General features: G+C 40.2%; 1 protein-coding gene across 7 annotated transcripts in view; it reads right to left on the bottom strand.

Moving 5' to 3' along the window:
- Nucleotides 1-685: 685 nt before the first annotated feature.
- The window catches only part of AHCYL2 (adenosylhomocysteinase like 2), a 178,392-nt gene continuing 159,180 nt past the window's right edge, over nucleotides 686-19,897 (bottom strand). For 6 of the 7 annotated variants that reach the window (XM_067746971.1, XM_067746972.1, XM_067746975.1 and 3 more), the window contains 6 exons: nucleotides 14,932-15,026; nucleotides 7,383-7,481; nucleotides 5,683-5,751; nucleotides 5,482-5,560; nucleotides 4,099-4,219; nucleotides 686-3,698 (listed from right to left, as the gene is read on the bottom strand). In XM_067746971.1, the coding sequence (XP_067603072.1) occupies nucleotides 3,692-3,698; nucleotides 4,099-4,219; nucleotides 5,482-5,560; nucleotides 5,683-5,751; nucleotides 7,383-7,481; nucleotides 14,932-15,026 (470 nt within the window). In that variant the 3' untranslated portion in view covers nucleotides 686-3,691. Of the gene's footprint in view, nucleotides 3,699-4,058; nucleotides 4,220-5,481; nucleotides 5,561-5,682; nucleotides 5,752-7,382; nucleotides 7,482-14,931; nucleotides 15,027-19,897 lie in introns of those variants that run through there. The other variant, XM_067746970.1, reaches the window with a different exon arrangement.

Genomic DNA, 19,897 nt, shown 5'->3' with positions numbered 1-19,897 from the left:
GTGGCCCTTAGTTTAGACAAACAGAAGTCAAAGTGGCATGAGATTCTAATAGGGAAGAAAACATCTTGCATACAGGATATAGAACTTGTTTAGGTTGTCAACTAAAGAAAGTGGCTATCTTTAGTAGCTATTTCTCAAAAATGGCTACTCTACTGGTAGTTGAGAAAGAACAGGCAGTTGGACTCATCCTCTGGTTATGATTTACTCAGGCAAAACCTGACTTAGAGACAATTCTCTGCTAGATTCATTTCTTTCTTCTCTTTGGTTGGATGTCATAGTCAGGTCCTGTAGTCAGGGTCTTTTGGTCCCAAACCACAGGAGGCTGCCTTTCTGTGCTCTCCAGCTTATGGCAGCACACAGAGGGCTTGGGGGACCAAGAACCAAGCTTTAGTTCCTCTGCCTTAAGCCTATACTTCTCAACTCCCCCAGAGCGGTCTCTTTACGAAAGCAGGTTCTTTATACACAGAACGGGGTGGGCAGTGGGGGAAGGGTGATATTTATGAGTGGAATGACCCACCATGGAACAAGGGACTCAAGGCTAAGGACACTTAAACATGCCTATTGGTAAGTGCTTCAGCTTTTCACATCCTTGCGCTACAGCAGGCTCTCTAGCCTGTTGCCCAGAAGCCTCTCTCATCTCTAAATTCCTAGTTCACTGAAGCAAGGAATACTCTCAGTACAAGAATCCATTTTAAGAATATTTTATTTATCTTTTGAGATTACATATTCATTATTGCTGATCTAATACAATCACTTAGACATAAAGATTTCCAAGAGCCTCTCAGATATGGCAATCTTTAGAGGTTTTATTTCCTTTCAGTAAGATGACAATGAGAACTAGATAATTTTACATATATATGTATGTATATATAGTTTAGAACTTGTCCACATATAATTTGCTGGTGTTGCCTATTTTTTCCTGTAATTTTCCTTTATTAAAAAAGCTTAATGCAACAATGCATTTTGATTTCTTTTTTAAAACCATGACAAAGTTAATTTTGAGAAAACCACAGGAGCAGCAATTTCAGATCTGTTCAGAGAAAAGCCAAGCAGCAAAAAAGCTTTGCAGGAGTATGTGGCCATGGGGAGCCGTGCTCATATGGGAGGGGAGGATGAGGAGGTAGGAGGGCAGAGGAAAGGTAGACCAGATACTTTTTTTTTTAATGAGAAAAAGAAAACAGTATTTCCATTAAGAAGGCAAAAAACCTTGAAAACTAGCACAAATTCACTGCAGAGAAAACGGTAAGATTCCCCACAGGCCAGGGTCACATATAAAGAGCTAATTAGTCTTCTTTCCCATGCTTCCAGATACCTAGGATGCATCTGAGGTGAGAGCTCGAGGGAAGAAGATGCATTTGTTCTGATTACACGGGCAGAAAGAATAACGACCAAATTCCAACACCAAGATAGAACCCAAATACTCAGGAGGCCTGGACCTCCTTTTCCTTAATGGTTATGACACAGAGTCCCCAGAAAGAGACGAAGAGTGGTCACCTGAAACTCAGAGGCAAATAGCTCACCATGGGTAGCAACATGGGCAACCTAACCTAGAAGCCCAGTGTGGCTCTTTTTCATTTGGAATGGGTCTCTTCACATTTTCAAGGCAGAGTATGTCCTGTCAGGATCAGCACATAGTAATCTCCACAGGCAGCCAGGCTTTGCTGAGAAACAGCAGGTTATGACTTTGGCTTAAGAACATAATAAGCTAGAGTCCAGATATCTGCCTAATGGAATCTTCTCTGGATATAAGATGAGACACAAATTTCATCTTCTGAATCTTCTGTTAAAGGGATCCAATTAATTAAAACAAAAGCCAGAATAGGGTGGGCAAAAGGAAGAATTGAATGGCCTAGTGGGATTTTCAGCATTTATGATCTTCTCCATGAAACAATATAGCCACGCATGTGGCATTTTTCCAGTACTTGCTAAGACATACGGCCTCTGAGGAACTAGATTCTATGGGCTGAGACTGTGTACTATTTAGTGAGGCAAACAACCATTTACCTAAGATCCACCTCCCTACCTCCAAAGGGAAGGTCACTTCCAGACTAGCTCTGTGGGTATATGTGAAGACTAGGAGAAGTTGGAGAAGGTAGAAATCGGAGAGCAGAATTAGGGTGGGAAGGTTATGGTGATCGTGGGTGGTCTGGTGTTTCCTTGGGTCACCTTGGTCTTGAGACTTTGAGGCAGACCAGGATAGGGGAAAAATGGAAAAACAAAACTGAGAGTGTTAAACAGGGTTAGCAGGGGGGAAAAGGACTCATTTCATTCAAGATTCCTAGGACCACTCCAGACTTTAACTCTTAGAACCAATCTGGTCCCAATGGAACCCTTAAGACCAACAGGTCAGTCTCTAAAAGGAATCCAACTCTTAGGTGGGACACAAAATTTCAGGCTGCTCACATTACAAATTTTTTGTAATGTTGGAGTTACTCAAGAAACTACCTCTGGAATACAGAATCCCAAGATGGCCAGAACATAAAAAGATATCCCAGCAGAGAAGAAAGACCACAGACCAAATTGCAGAGACGTTAGATCTCAGTTTCATATTCAATGGCAATGGCCAAAGGGATGAATGTCTGATGACGTTCAAACTAGCTTTGATCATCTGGATTCAGTTTACGGTGTCATCTCTGTATAGCTTAGCCAGTTAAGCTGCAAAGCCCTTCCCAGGAGACAAATAAATATATTCTGCTTCTTTAGGGTGTCGAGCTATGGGTCTGAAAGATGTCGCATTTCTGAAGCCCTGCTCTCCCAAATCCCTTGGAAAGTAAGCCTTTTCCTGCTCAGTTTCAGAAGGAGTTTTAGGCAATAGGAGGAAGTTTCAGGAAGCAGTGTTTCACAACAAGCCTCCTTTTCTGAGACAGTGCCAATTTGTAGGGAGCTTCCTGGGAAATTATCCAGTTAAATGACAAGGAAGTAAAATTATGGGCCCCAGTGGGGCTGGCCCTCACTTCCTGAGCAGAGGTTAGTTGGGTTAGAAAGAGGGCAAAACAAATGTCTGATAAACATCAGAGCTGTTGAGGAAATAATAGAGGCACATTCCTCTTGGAACCTGAAATTGTTAAAATGGACATAAATATTCAAGGAGAAGAAAGGAGTCCTGGGTAAGGAAGGAGACTCCCAGGAAACAGAGGCACAGCTGAGTTCTTTGTGTAGCTTGCCAAAGCCACAACACTCCTTCCTTCCTTCCATTTTATAAAGAAGGCAGTGATAGTGATGGTCAAGGCTGGGAACCCAGGCCATGTTAATTCAGTGGCTTCCAAAAGGCCTCACCTGGGGAAGGGCCAAAGCTGAGAAAGGCAGCTGCTAAAAATTTATTCCAGAAAACCTCAGAGAAGGAGGAGTCTGGAATCCATGGACTAACTCCTGAGCCTGGACAAGAGAACAATGCCCAGTGCTGAGGATTCCGAGTCAGTGGGGAATGACTCAAAAGATCCACTGGGAACCCCATTTCTTTCCTTCCTCAGCCTGTCCTCTGCGGCTCTCACAGCCCTCAGGACAGCAACCACACTCTGGGCCAAGGCGACATTTATTATTTAGGTTAATAAATAAATAACCTAACATATAGGGTGAGCACGGCAGGCAGCTGATTGGAGAGGCAGCTTGCTGGGTTCTTTCCTGTATAGGAGTGGAGAAAAGACTTGGAGTTCTATTCCTTAAAACTTCTTCTGGCTTGAGTTACAGGAACTTAATACCTGCAGGAAAAAAGAAAGATGAGACTGTGATGTTATCAGCTTGTGGGGATGATGGGACATGAAGAGCCGGCCTAAAGGTATAACGGGGAGGCAGGGACTTTTCTGCAGTGTATGGTGAGGGTAGATAAATGTGGTGCTTTTTCACATCAATGAAGAAGGCCAGTTTTTCTCCATACAGGGGTAAACATCATATCAAGAAGATGAAGTGGCAAATTCAGGAAAGGGAACACCGTTTCATGTCTGGAGAAGGCCTCAAAGAATCATTTGGGGGTGGTAGTGAGGGAGAGTGGGTTTATTTTCCTTAGTTCATGTAAATATGGTGATGGATGAAAAGACCAATTCCAGTGCAGGAAGCTCATCACTACTCAGGCTTCCCTATTTTATGGGGAGTTCAAGGCACCTGTAGTAATTGGGCTTGAAGGGCCCATTCTTGTTGAGCCCCAGATACTTGGCCTGTTCATCTGTCAGCTCGGTCAGGTGGGCATCAAAGGTGGGCAGGTGTAGGCTGGCCACATACTCATCTGGAACAAAAGATCACAAAAGACCTGGTATAAGCATTCTTGCCTCTTGTCTGGTTGTTCTCTCCAGCCTTAAAAAGTTGGAAGACACCTTCTAATTCTCGGAGCTGAATGAAAAATGCTTAACTTTTGCTCACTGGACCTCAATTCTAAGGAATGGTTGCTTGAGCTTAAGCCCAGTGCTTTCCAAAGTCATAACATTTCTTCCTTACAAGCTGTTTCAGCCTTGAACCTTTCCTTCTCCCCAGAAAAGTGAGAAATGAAAGAAGCAATAGGCCTTGGAGTCTAAAAGAAAGGATGGGACAGTGGGTGGACTCAAAAACAGGACGCTCCAACTTTAGTTCTGCCTTGTACTTTATACTTTAGGTCACTCAGAAAAACTAACACTTGGGGAGCTCCGAAAGGAGTGACTGAGAAGGACACTACACCCTTAGTTCTTATGGGTTTCTATGTACATTCTCTTACCTGAATACATATTGCTTATTCAGAATTTTGAGTCATTTCCTATGTATTTGTTCGGTCTCCCTAACTTCATTATACATTCAGTTATGGACTGTTCTACTTTTTTATATTCTTCCAAGGTGCCTATTAAAGGGATAATATGTCAACTTCTCACAGTTGCTGTGCATCTAATGCTGAAGCAAAACAAAACCAGAAGCTGATTTATTCCCTGATCTTTGGCTTGGGAGTTTATAAACATACAGTATCAGTTCAGGTGTCTGAAGCAGGTTCGTTAAAAATTTAAGACAGTTTAATGTTTCTCCTATACGAAACGGCCACATAACTAAACTCTTAACAGAAGCTATTAAGAGTCTTTCCTTTGGCCTGAAGCAACAGGGTCAGAGTTAGAAGGTGTAGTATGAAAGTCTTCTTGGTCTGAGAAAAGTTTGGTAGGAGCTACTTAGCAGCCTAGAACTGGAGTAAGTCAGATGGCACAAGGTAGGAGATGATTCCTCTTTCTTGTGGGGGGAAGAGTTTTTTTTTCCTTTGAGATTTTTTTCTTGTGTAATAGATACTTTGGGAAAATCCTTAAAATTCACAGGCAGGTAAACTAAATCACAGCAAAATGTCCTTACTTCATTAGGACAACCTATTTGGAAAACGTGATAAATCAACTGTGGATGAAATCTAAGAATCCTAGCTCCTACTTTACAAGATGAAGATATCTTTTTTCTATCCCTAAGAAATATAATGCCCCCAAACTTCCCTTAGCCTCTGACTCTGAACTACTTGGTAAGGACTGGGATAGAAGGACTCTTGCTTACCCATTTTCTTGGGCAACAGGTAGACATCCTGCTTATAGCGACCCTCAGGAGCATTGTAGAGTTCTATCAAGGCAAGAGCCTAGAAAAGCAGAGAAATGGATGCTGACGTGCCATTCACAGCAATCTACCCCATATCAAGTGAAACCCTGATGGGCTAATGACTCTTTCCAGCCCACTGCTTCCCCACTCTGGAGGCCTTACCTGAGTAGTTGCGGTGATCGAGAGCACAAATGTAGGCACTGTGGAGCAGCTTAGGTTTAGCAGACGGCCCTAGAAAGCAAAGGTTAACACACAAATGGGTTGGTTAGATGAAGTCTCTGGCTTTGAGGAGTGAGGGAAGAACACGACAGCCATTTTCCAAACACTTCCCAACTAACATGCTGGACAAAAGGCAGGTGTTCAGTCAGTGGAAATGAACTGATTGACATCTGAGTGAAATGTTAAGAAATTCTGATGAAGATAATAAGATAAAAGATCTCTGCGTTTATGTAAAAAGGAATAGAGATAGTCACATGATACTGAGGCTTATGCCAAAGGAGGGTATATTTCCCTTGAATTTTCTGCTTTCTACAACAGAATATCTTCCTTCTGAGGCATCGATATTCCTTCGAAAAACTGTCCTAAACAATGATCTGGTCAAATCCAAGGGCAACCTCTCCAGGTCGTGATGGGAGATATTTTTTGACTTAGGAAGCTGTGATGGTTTCTGTGCTTTTTCCTCAACCTGGTTCTCCTGAATTCAAGGGCAGTCATGTATTTCCAGTGGGTTATTCAGAGAGTTAGAATGACTAGAACCTTCCCCCCAATGCCATTCTTTCCTACTTTATTTCCTAGGAAGCTTGACCACGTTTTCTGCTCAACCATTGTAGCCCAAAAACAACTATGGTGCTAGCTTTTGTCACCAAATTACTAGATGGGACCTAGAAATAAGTCACCAGACAGTGGGCTGACTTTAAAGCAATTAGTGAACATTTAACAACCTGCAGATCCCCTCCCTGTACACACTCCTGTACATACTTTATAGATGCCCTAAAGTATTTGAGAAGGTGAGATAAGGTGAGAAAAAGTGAAGAGAATAGGAAGAAGACTCAAAAATAAATTTAAAGGCCTCTAGATGAAGACAGTATATGTTTTCATTTTCAGTTTCTTTAATTAAAAAAAAAGACTGAAAATCAAAACTCAAGGGAAGTATTATTGTCCCCCTTGTAATCTTGGTATCTTTCCCTGAAGAAGAGAAAGTGTTAAGGTAAAAACAGGGGGCATTGTTACAGCTGTCAGACATCTAGGATAGGAAAGAGAAGCTGTCAAGCAAGGAAAAGTGGCCAAACATTGACATGGGAGTCTAAGTGGCCTGAAAGTCAAGAGTAAGGCTGAGCTAGAAGAAGCCAGGAAAGGGAAATATCAACCATACAACCAATACATAGCTGGGTATCTACTACACGTCTGGCTCAGTTTAGGGGAATGGACACTCAGAAACAGGGAATCTATTAGCAAAAACATGACCTTCTCAGAGTTTGCCTAAGATTATCTTAGTTACAGTCAGAAATATCTACTTTGTGCTTCCTGATTAAACCATCCCACAAATGACATTATCTCTTTATAAGCATCACTCAAAGTGGCAATGGTTCTATCCATTAATTCCTTCCACAGTAATAAGTCATTGTCTGACTCAACCTGTAGAGTGACAGAGAGACAGGATAATTGGTGAAAAGTGGGGAACCAAAATAGTTTCTTAATTGCTGAATGAAAAGACCTTTCACAATTAGATGTAAAATCCATTGGTAAAGTAGTTAAGCTTATTCTTAAGAGGAGTTGAAAGTATGAGAGAATATGAAGGGGAGGAGACATGGGTACTGCAGTCTCTCCTGTCAGGGGTGAACTTCTCCAGCCTCAGGTCTTACCTCTGCCAGCAACACTATCCTCTTGCCATCAGGCCATATTACATGGTCAACTTGGGATCTCACTCGCTCCCAGGTCAGTTCTGGTGTCCGAAGACTCGCCTGGAACACAACACAGCAAGCACACCATCAGCCATGCCAAGTCCCACTTTCTGGATGGAAAGATGTGGAAGGGAGCCATTTCAGATAGCAAGTTGAAAGAAGCAACCAACATGCCAGATGGAGAATACCTGTCCTGGGTTGGTTAGGACTGTTCCATTTCAGGGAATTTAACCTTAGGCCCAGCCAGGGAGAGATCACTCAGGATGTCATTCCACAACATATACTGTGCGCCCACTCTCTGCTGAGCACAGTAAAAGGTGCTATGGGAAATACAAAAGAAACCAAAGACATGGTTTCTGCCTTCAAAAAGCTCATACTTTAGTTCGGGACACAAAACAATACATATGTGAGGGGATAAAAGCCTTTAATACTTATGAAGCAACATGCAAACAAGTGCAAATTAATACAGTGCAAACTGAATACTTAAGTGCTGAAGAGACACAGAAAACAGGAGGGTCAGAGCTGAGTGAGATTAGTTAGAGAAGAATGAATGTCCTACACATAGCATGCCGGGGCCCAAGGTTCTGCTCTCATGTCCCAACATCCCAGGTTCCACCTTCTCAATGATGGTGGTTCACCCTAAAGTTACAGAAGCTTTGTGACCTAAGTGCAAATGTGAGGTAGCCTTTAGAGCAATGCTTAATGGTAGAGTAAAGCTCCCAATGGCTCACCCTCCTTCCATTTCTGTATATTGTATATTCCGAGAAGAGAAGAAATGTTAAGTTTATTAACAGCAGTAATCAAATAACAGTCACAGGGTTTAGACTTAAGGCAACAACTTCCTTCTTCCAAGAGGCAATGCCTAAAATAGAAAGGGAGTCTGTACTCTAAGACTACCCATTGGCTCAAGTTGGTAAAATTGAGAAGTTCTGCCAAATAGTAGTTATCAGACAAATAAAGAGAAACACTTCCGTTATATGACAGTCATTTACTGGAGTACATACTGTATGCTAGGCATTATAGCAAAGAACACTATTATAGATAAGACTGTGGACTCCTCTACTAGACTGTGAGCTGTTTATTGACAGGGACTGTATCTTCTTTTCTTTACTAATCTAGTGGGAAAGAAAGACATATAATTATAATTAGATTCAGTATATTCAGGACTTTATTAATGGTCTGGACCATTTCTTTATTAGGTAGATGGGAAATATAAAATCTCTTCCGATGTCAAGTTTCATAAATTAGTTCAACCTTTCTAGAGGGCAATTTGGCAGTAGCTAACAAAATTTCATATGTACCTAATCTTTGACCAATCAAATTCACTTTTAGGGCTCTATCCTATAGAAATACTTGTTCAAGTTCAGAAATATAAGTGCCCACGAATGTTTAACCCAACATTATTTATAATAGCAAAAAATGTAAATCAACATGGGAATGGCTAAGTAAATCAGGATAATTCCATACAATGGAATATAATGTAATTCTCAAAAAAAAGAAATTAGTAGATCTGTATTTGTTAACATGAAAACCATACATTATTAAGTGAAAAAATCAAGTTGCAGAAATAATATGCTGTAACCTCAATTTTGTAAATTTTTTGCTTCTTACTTTATACGTATTTATGTTGCTTGAATTTTAAATTGAGGAAGTACTACTTTAAAATTAAGATTTTAAAAAGAAATTTTATAAATAAATACTATAAATAGAGTTAAAAAGAATTTAAGCAAATAGGCCATTTGGGGACGTTAAGGATATACAGAGTAAATCCCTCAGCCTTTAGAAATATCACCATGGAGGACAATAACCATGTAGAGCCAAGAGATACTCTTTGGTAATACTAGTAATTTTTTTATTGAGATAATGGGACTTTAAGTATTTCAAGTTCTTAATGTTTCATACTCCCAATCTTCCATTGGACAAGCAATCTTGATGACTGGAACTAAAGAGCTGACACAATGATAACAAGAGTCTCTTGTCTTAGGAAATATTCCCTGGGAAAAAAGATGTGGTGGAATCAAGGAAAGGGAACTTCTTAGGAACATCATAAAAATGATCAGTGCTTAGTAGAGGCAATTTACTAGAGCACTGGGATGGCTATGATGCAAGCAAAAGACCTGAGGGTTTAAAATGGGGTTTGAAGAGCAACTTGGTTAAGTTATCCCCAGCACTGCCCATGCAGTTCCAATAAACTATTAAAGTCTATTTGGCATTTACACTCCTTGAGAGAAGTGTTTCCTATGGCTAGAACAGTTTTACAAGAATTTCTCTTAAAGACATCCAATGTCTTTTCTGTGGATTTATAATCACTAAGCAATCTACCAGGAAAAAGGTCCCCTATGCCCACTCCCTTCCCAAACTAGGTGTACGTCCCACTGTAAAGCCAAGAACAGCTGTGGTTCTAGTCCTGCAAAGCACGGAGTCAGTAGCAAGTCTCAGGCTGTAATTCTCTGGCTGGCAAAAACTTTTTTTTTAAAATTTATTTACTTTATTTATTTATTACTTTTGGCTGCATTGGGTCTTTGTTGCTGCACTCAGGCTTCCTCTAGCTGTGGCGAGCGGGGTCTACTCTTCGTTGCGGTGCGCGGGCTTCTCAATGCAGTGGCTTCTCTTGTTGCGGAGCACGGGCTCTAGGCGCGCAGACTCAGTAGTTGTGGTGCACAGGCTTAGCCACTCCGCGGCATGTGGGATCTTCCCGGACCCGGGCTCGAACCCATGTCCCCTGCATTGGCAGGTGGATTCTTAACCACTGCGCCACCAGTGTAGCCCAGGCTGGCAAAAACTTTTAAAGCATGTGCACATAATGGTTTAACCACCTGAACTGTGAAGCTTACAGTCACACAGGCTGTCTATGTGATATATACGGGTAAGCACGTTTCTTTTCAAGAGAAAGGAAGTATGTGACAGAAAGACTTGGACAAAAGGCAGCTAAGAGCACATCCCTATCACAGGTCCCCTAAGTATTCATGGTATTATTTTTCAGAAAAAAATGCAGTTTTCTAAATGACCAACTCTTTCCATGAGCAATTGCTTCCTTAAAATGCAGCAGTCAACATCTCAAGGTTAGGTAAACTGTAAATTCCTCCACAAAAAAAGATCCTTACAATTTTGATCACTAAAAACTCGGGATAAAAATTTACCAAGTCATTTTCCTTCCCAGTTTTGCTGAGTTAACTTACAGTGATTCACCTCTTTTTATCACACTCTGCATCCAATCCATGTAGCAAAGCCCACTGGTCCTACCTTCACAATATATCACTTCTTATCACCTCCATTGTTTATCCATCTAATCCAAGCTACCTCCTTCTATTGCTGGAAATACTGAAAGAGTTTGCTATCGTCCCTATCACCACTCAAGCTCCAGAAGTGTTTTCTTCATACAACAGCCAAGGTTATTTTTTAAAACATATGTCAGATTTCATCAGTCACCCACTCAAAACCTTCCAATGGCTTCACCTGTATGCAGAATAAAATCTAAAGTCCATACCATGGCCTACGAAGCTGTACATAACCCACTACCTCCTTGCTGCCTCTTATCCTCATCCCCTTGCCCATTCTGTTCCTGCCACAATGGCACCTTTTCTGTTCCTCAAACACATCAAGCATGTTTCTACCTCATGGTCTTGACTCACCATTCTCTCTGAATAGAATGGTCATTCAAGTTTTTGTTCAAATGTTATCTCCTCAAAGACACCTTCTTTGATCACCCTAATTAAATAGCAACCTCAATGTCCTCATCCTTCTGTTTTACTTCAGTATTAGGCACTAACTGAAAATAACTGTCTATTTTTTTTTTGGCTGTGTTGGGTCTTCGTTGCTGCGCGCGGGCTTTCTCTAGTTGCAGCGAGTGGGGGCTACTCTTCATTGCGGTGTGCGGGCTTCTCATTGTGGTGGCTTCTCTTGTTGCAGGGCATGGGCTCTAGGCGCATGGGCTTCAGCAGTTGTGGCGCATGAGCTCAGTAGTTGTGGCTCGCGGGCTCTAGAGTGCAGGCTCAGTAGTTGTGGCACACGGGCTTAGTTGCTCCGCGGCATGTGGGATCCTCCCAGACCAGGGCTTGAACCCATGTCCCCTGCATTGGCAGGCAGATTCTTTTTTTTTTTTTTTTTTTTTTGCGGTACACGGGCCTCTCACTGCTGTGGCTCTCCCATTGCAGAGCACAGGCTCCGGACGCGCAGGCTCAGCGGCCATGGCTCACACGCCCAGCCGCTCCGCAGGCATGTGGGATCTTCCCGGACCGGGGCCGAACCCGCGTACCCTGCATCGGCAGGCAGACTCTCAACCACTGCACCACCAGGGAAGCCCTGGCAGGCAGATTCTTAACAACTGTGTCACCAGGGAAGTCCATAACTGTCTATTTAGTAATTGTTTCCCACAGTAGAATATAAGCTCCAGGAAAGCAGGCATATTGTTCACTGTTATTTCTTCAGCCAATTAGTACTTAGCACAGAGCAGAGTGAGTACTCAACACAAATTTGCTAAGTAGTGAATGAACATTCTGGAATCAATGTTTAGTTGAGTTTGCTATTTCCTTAAATTTCACTTTGCATGCCCTGTGACACTACATTGAAAGTTGCATAATTAAACTTTTCCAAAGTCATTCTGAACATCTCCCTTTCTGGATCACTTAGTTTAGTCATATACTTTCTGCTAAGAAGAGCACGAAGACAGTTGAAAGATGGCTCTTGGCTAGTGGCAGTGGCAGATACTGGGGCTACCTAGCAATACCTGCAAAAGGTCTAGTCTCAATGCAGCAGCCAGGGTGACACTTCTAAAATAAAAAATCATCCTTTTAAAACAGAAGGCATAAATCCTACAGCGGCTCCATATTCCTCTCAGAACACAATCAGGAGCTCTTACAATGGCCTCTGAGGTCTTATAAGATGTGGCTAATTACCTCTCTGACCTCATTTTCCACTCTTCCCTGCCCCATGCTTTTTTTTTTTTTTTTTTTTGCAGTACGCGGGCCTCTCACTGCTGTGGCCTCTCCCATTGCGGAGCACAGGCTCCGGACGCGCAGGCTCAGCGGCCATGGCTCACGGGCCTAGCCGCCCCGCGGCATGTGGGATCTTCCCGGACTGGGGCACGAACCCGTGTCCCCTGCATTGGCAGGCGGACTCTCAACCACTGCGCCACCAGGGAAGGCCGCCCCATGCTCTTCTGCTCTAGTCATACTGGCCTCATTGTTGATCCTCAAACAGACTAGGCAACTCGCGCATTGGGGCATTAGCTCTGGCTGTTCCCTCATCGTGAAATGTCCTTCACCTAAAAGTCAACATGGTTAATTCCTTCAGATATGCTCAACCATCACCTTATTAATGAGGCTTATACCTTGATCCCTCTATCTAAAATTACAACCCAGCACTCTTGATTTCCCCTTACCATGCTCTGCTTTTTCTTTTTTCTACGGTGCTTTCACCTTCTAACATACTATAAATTTTACTTATTATGTCTATTGTCCTTTTTCTCATAAAATATAAGTTCCATGAGGGTAGGAATCTTTGCCTGTTTTGTGCACTGATCCCAAGCATATAGAGCAGGACCTGGCATATAGCAATCACACAATAAATATTTATGATTGAAGGTAAAGAGTCTCCTGGCCTTTATCCTGAGAGATTACTTATATCTGGGCTGCCTTTGGAGAAGAGATTACCACCACAATTTGAAAGTAATCTAAAAAGCATGAGGAGATCATAGTATAACATACAGAAAAACAGGGAATTCCCTGGTAGTCCAGTGTTAAGACTCGGCGATTTCACTGCCTGAGCCTGAGCCCAGGTTCAATCCCTGGTCAGGTCAGGGAACTAAGATCCTGCAAACTGTGAAGCACGGCCAAAAAACAAAACAAAAAACCAAACTAAAAAACTAAAAAAACAAACAAAAACATACAGAAAAACAAAAACAAAAAAACTGGACTTGAAGTCAAAAAACCTGAATTTTGTGCTTCAATTTCATTTTTGAACCAACGGCTATGACTGAACAATGTACTTAAGCTTTTATTTTCCCAACTGAAAATCAGGAATAAGAATACTGCCTTGTGGGGTGGTCAAGAGGATGAAATGAGATAAAGTAAAAATATAAAAATTACATGACTGCATTGAAATTATCTTTATTTTAGAGCTTCTTGAGGGTTTAGAATGGAAATTCCTTCCCTGTTCGCTTACTCAGAAGATTTCACTTCAGTGCTCAGAGCATAACCACTTCCCTTTAAGATTTTTCCATCTGGGGGCTCTACAAGCAGATCAATCCAGAAAAGGACAATCATAGGCTAGATAGTTTTAGAAATATTGATACCTTTGACCATTTAGTAAACGGGCAGTATGACACAAAAGTGAAACTTAACCAAAAAACCAAACCAAACAAAAAAAAACAAAAAACCCCTCAAAACAGCAACAACAAAAAATCCCTCAAAAACACGAACTAAATAAATTACTCATTATAAGCAAAATATCATGGTAAGACAGAGTAATGGAGCCATGCCACTCCAAAACCTCAAGGGTAGAAACAGGCTTTGGTAGGTTGTTTTCCCAGCTATTTTTAATAACAGAAGAATAGAGCACAGAGTTAAAAAGAGAAACCATTTAAAATAGATATCCCACAGGCTCTCAGTATATCAACTGATCCTTACCTGGCAATGCTGAAGCTCAATCAGAGCAGCCCTCAGTGGAGATGAAAGCATGCTTTGCTTGAGCCATTTACTCAGAGAGAAATACAGTTGTGTCAGAAAAATGCCATAAAAACTTAAAACCAGAGTGAAAGTCACACTGAGAGATACTTTGGTAAGTCTGAAAAGAAATAAATAACACTTCTATTAACTATTACTTGGGCACCTTAGTAGGATCAAATGTTCTGTTGGATCAGAAAATTTTAGGTGACTATAATAAAACTAGAGAACCACAGCTATAGGTTTTCCATGTTTGAGGAACACATGCTACTGAATTGATTGTGACATCTATAGATCCAATACTACAGTTTGGAAAATATGTTAAGGGGAGACCTAGCCCCATAAAAGAGGGAGAGAAAAGGGAAACCACCATATTTGACAGACACAGTCAATCTTAAGCAGTGCTCTCATCCCAGCCCATAGATTTCCCTCCCTTGACTTGTTTCCCTGGACCAACCTACTAATCTCACCTTTATGGCAAAATCAAATCTCTCCAAAATACTGACTAGCATACTGACTCACATTTATTGTATCCTTTTTGTAGTTTTGAGTTTACCCAGCTCTTAATCCTAATCATAAAGATAAAATGGCTTACAGTACAAGTAGGTATCAAGCTTAGGTGGAAAAAAACCAATCATTTGAAATGATTAAGTTGAGATAAAGAAGCTTTGTAGAATCCATACGCACAAGCCATAAGGCTAGTGAGTGAACAGACTATGAACAGCTCTACCAGTACCGTCATGTTTACGATGGCTGGTGACCCTGCTCTTTCTTCTTCTAGTTTATGTTTCTTGGGAAGGAGAGAGAAAAAAAAAAACAAAACCCAATGATGAGTCACTTGAACTTACCACGTCAATCTCCGTGTTGGAATGTCCCATGTTACAAACGATGCAGCTATTCTTCATACGGTCTAAGTGCTCTCTGGTTACCACATTCTTGTTACCTTAAAAACAGAAGAGATAGCCACATGAAAAGGAATGAAGTTGGACCTCTTCCTCACACCACATGTAAACTTAACTTAAAATGGATCAGAGACCTAAATATGAGAGCTAAAACTATAAAACTCATAGCAAAGCATAGGAATAAATCTTTGTGACCTGGGTTAGGCAATGGTTTCTTAGATAACACCTAAAGCACAAGCAACCAAAGAAAAAATAAACTGGACTAAACTGAAATTAAAAACTTTTGTGCTTCAAATGATACCACTAAGAAAGTGAACAGACAACCTACACAATGGGACAAAATAACTGTAAATCATAAATCTGATAAAAATTCTTACAACTCAATAATAAAATTTATAAAGAACTCTTACAAATCAATAATAAAAAGACAGCTCATTTTAAAAATGAGTAAAGGATCTGAATAGACATTCTTAAAAGAAGATGTACAAAAGATGTGCCAACACACATGAAAAGATGCTCAACGTCATTAGGGAAAGGCAAATCAAAACCACAGTGACACACTATTTCACACATACTAGGATAGCTATAATCCAAAAATCAGACAATAACAAGTGTTGACAAGGATGTGGAGAAACTGCAACTCTCATACATTGTTGGCAGGATTGTAAAATAATGTAGTTACTTTGGAAAAGTTTGGCATTTTCTCAAAATGTTAAAAGTAGTTATCATATGATCCAGCAATTCCACTTATAGGTATATACCCAAGAGAACTGAAGACATGTCCACAGAAAAACTTGTACACAATGTTCATAGCAGCATTATTCATAATAGCCAAAAAGTAAAAACAACCCAAGTGTCTATCAACTGATGAATGGATATCACTGAAATGTGATATAACCTTAAAATGGAATATTATTCAGCAATCAAAAGGAATGAAATACTGATACACACTACAACATACATGAACCCTGAAAATATTATGCTAGGTAAAAAAAGTCACAAAAGACCACATATTGTATGATTCTGTTTATATGAAATATCTGAAATAGGCAAATCTATAGAGACAGAGAATTTAATGGTAGCCTACGGCTGCAGAAAACTGAAGGGTAGAAAAAAGAGTGAGTGCTAATGGTATAAGATTTATTTTGGGGATGATGAAAATGTTCTGGAATTTGATAATGGGATGTTGTACAACTTTAGTAAAAATCACTGAACTGTATGCTTTATTTTATAAAGATTTTTTTTGATGTGGACCATTTTTAAAGTCTTTATTGAATTTGTTACAATATTGCTTCTGTTTTATCCTCTTTTTTTTGGCCCCAAGGCATGTGGGATCTTAGCTTCCCCAACCAGGGATCGAACCCGTCCCTTCTGCATTGGAAAGTGAAGTGTTAACCACTGGACCACCAGGGAAGTCCCTGAACTGTATACTTTTTTATTTTTATTTTTTTGAATTTTATTTTATTTTTTTATACAGCAGGTTCTTATTAGTTATCTATATATATTAGTGTATATATGTCAATCCCAATCTCCCAATTCATTACACCACCACCATCCCCCCACCCCCCACCACTTTCCTCCCTTGGTGTCCATACGTTTGTTCTCTACATCTGTGTCTCTGTTTCTGCCTTGCAAACTGGTTCATCTGTACCATTTTTCTAGGTTCCACATACATGCATTAATATACGATATTTGTTTTTCTCTTTCTGACTTACTTCACTCTGTATGACACTCTCTAGATCCATCCACGTCTCAATAAATGACTCAATTTCATTCCTTATTATGGCTGAGTAATATTCCATTGTATATATGTACCACAACTTTTTTATCCATTCGTCTGTCGATAGCTATTTACGTTGTTTCCATGACCTGGCTATTGTAAATAGTGCTGCAATGAACATTGGGGTGCATGTGCCTTTTTAAATTATAGTTTTCTCTGGGTATATGCCCAGGAGTGGGATTGCTGGGTCATATGGTAATTCTATTTTTAGTTTTTTAAGGAACCTCCATACTGTTCTCCATAGTGGCTGTATCAATTTACATTCCCACCACAGTGCAAGAGGGTTCCCTTTTCTCCACACGCTCTCCAGCATTTGTTGTTTGTAGATTTTCTGATGATGCCCATTCTAACTGGTGTGAGGTGATACCTCACTGTAGTTTTGATTTGCATTTCTCTAATAATTAGTGATGTTGAGCAGCTTTTCGTGTGCTTCTTGGCTATCTGTATGTCTTCTTTGGAGAAATGTCTATTTAGGTCTTCTGCCCATTTTTTGATTGGGTTTTTTTTGTGTGTGTGTTATGTGGACCTCTCACTGTTGTGGCCTTTCCTGTTGCGGAGCACAGGCTCCGGACGCGCAGGCTCAGCAGCCATAGCTCACAGGCCTAGCCACTCCGCGGCATGTGGGATCCTCCCGCACTGGGGCACGAACCTGTGTCCCCTGCAATGGCAGGCGGACTCTCAACCACTGCGCCACTAGGGAAGCTCAGGGTTGTTTGTTTTTTTAATATTGAGCTGCATAAGCTGTTTATATATTTTGAAGATTAATCCTTTGTCTGTTGAATCGTTTGCAAATATCTTCTCCCATTCTCAGGGTTGTCTTTTCGTCTTGTTTTAGTTTCCTTTGCTTTGCAAAAGATTTTAAGTTTCATTAGGTCCCATTTGCTTATTTTTGATTTTATTTCCATTACTCTAGGAGGTGGATCAAAAAAGATCTTGCTGTGACTTATGTCAAAGGGTGTTCTTCCTATGTTTTCCTCTAAGAGTTTTATAGTGTCCAGTCTTACATTTAGGTCTCTGATCCATTTTGAGCTTATTTTTGTGTATGGTGTTGGGAGTGTTCTAATTTCATTCTTTTACATGTAGCTGTCCAGTTTTCCCAACACCACTTATTGAAGAGACTGTCTTTTCTTCCATTGTATATCCTTGCCTCCTTTGTCAAAGATTAGTTGACCATAGGTGCATGGGTTTATCTCTGGGCTTTCTATCCTGTTCCGTTGATCTATATTTCTGTTTTTCTATTTTCTGTTTTTACCATATTGTCTTGATTACTGTAGCTTTGTAGTATAGTCTGAAGTCAGGGAGTCTGATTCCTCCAGCTCCATTTCTTTCCCTCAAGACTGCTTTGGCTATTCGGGGTCTTTTGTGTCTCCATACAAATTTTAAGATTTTTTGTTCTGGTTCTGTAAAAAATGCCACTGGTAATTTGATAGGGATTGCATTGAATCTGTAGATTGCTTTGGGTAGTGTGGTCATTTACACAATTTTGATTCTACCAATCCAAGAACATGGTATATCTCTCCATCTGTTTGTGTCATCTTTGATTTCTTTCATGAGTGTCTTATAGTTTTCTGAGTGCAGGTCTTTTACCTCCTTAGGTAGGTTTATTCCTAGGTATTTTATTCTTTTTGTTGCAGTGGTGAATGGGATTGTTTCCTTAATTTGTCTTTCTGATCTTTCGTCGTTAGTGTATAGGAATGCAAGAGATTTCTGTGCATTAATTTTGTATCCCGCAACTTTACCAAATTCATTGATTAGCTCTAGTAGATTTCTGGTGGCATCTTTAGGATTCTCTATGTATAGTATCATGTCATCTGCAAACAGTGACAGTTTTACTTCTTCTTTTCCAATTTGTATTCCTTTCATTTCTTTTTCTTCTCTGATTGCCATGGCTAGGACTTCCAAACCTATGTTGAATAATAGTGGTGAGAGTGGACATCCTCGTCTTGTTCCTGATCTTAGAGAAAATGCTTTCAGTTTTTCACCATTGAGAATGTTGTTTGTTGTGGGTTTGTCATATATGGCCTTTATTATGTTGAGGTTGGTTCCCTCTATGCCCACTTTCCGGAGAATTTTTATCATAAATGGGTGTTGAATTTTGTCAAAAGCTTTTTCTGCATCTATTGAAATGATCATATGGTTTTTATTCTTCAGTTTGTTAATATGGTGTATCACATTGATTGATTTGCATATAGTGAAGAACCCTTGCATCCCTGGGATAAATCCCACTTGATCATGGTGTATGACCCTTTTAATGTGTTGTTGGATTCTGTTTGCTAGTATTTTGTTGAGGATTTTTGCATCTATATTCATCAGTGATATTGGTCTGTAATTTTCTTTTTTTGTGGTATCTTTGTCTGGTTTTGGTATCAGGGTGACGGTGGCCTCGTAGAATGAGTTTGGGAGTATTCCTTCCTCCGCAATTTTTGGAAGAGTTTGAGAAGGATGGGTGTTAGCTCTTCTCTAAATGTTTGATAGAATTCACCTGTGAAGCCATCTGGTCCTGGACTTTTGTTTGTTGGAAGATTTTTAATCACAGTTTCAATTTCATTACTTGTGATTGGTCTGTTCATATTTTCTATTTCTTCCTGGTTCAGTCTTGGAAGGTTATACCTTTCTAAGAATTTGTCCATTTCTTCCAAGTTGTCCATTTTATTGGCATAGAGTTGCTTGTAGTAGTCTCTTAGGATGCTTTGTATTTCTGAGGTGTCTGTTGTAACTTCTTTTTCATTTCTAATTTTATTGATTTGAGTCCTCTCCCTCTTTTTCTTGATGAGTCTGGCTAATGGTTTATCAATTTTGTTTATCTTCTCAAAGAACCAGCTTTTAGTTTTATTGATCTTTGCTATTGTTTTCTTTGATTCTATTTCATTTATTTCTGCTCTGATCTTTATGATTTCTTCTACTAACTTTGGGTTTTGTTTCTTCTTCTTTCCCTAGTTCCTTTAGGTGTAACTTATATTGTTTATTTGAGATTTTTCTTGTTTCTTGAGGTAGGCTTGTATTGTTATAAATTTCCCTCTTAGAACTGCTTTTGCTGCATCCCATAGGTTTTGGATTGTCATGTTTTCATTGTCATTTGTCTCTAGGTATTTTTTGATTTCCTCTTTGATTTCTTAAGTGATCTCTTGGTTA

Source organism: Pseudorca crassidens, chromosome 8 (assembly GCF_039906515.1).
Source record: "Pseudorca crassidens isolate mPseCra1 chromosome 8, mPseCra1.hap1, whole genome shotgun sequence".
Lineage (NCBI taxonomy): Eukaryota > Metazoa > Chordata > Mammalia > Artiodactyla > Delphinidae > Pseudorca > Pseudorca crassidens.
Note: the sequence above shows the minus strand (reverse complement) of the source record. Positions and strands in the feature narration are given on the sequence as shown.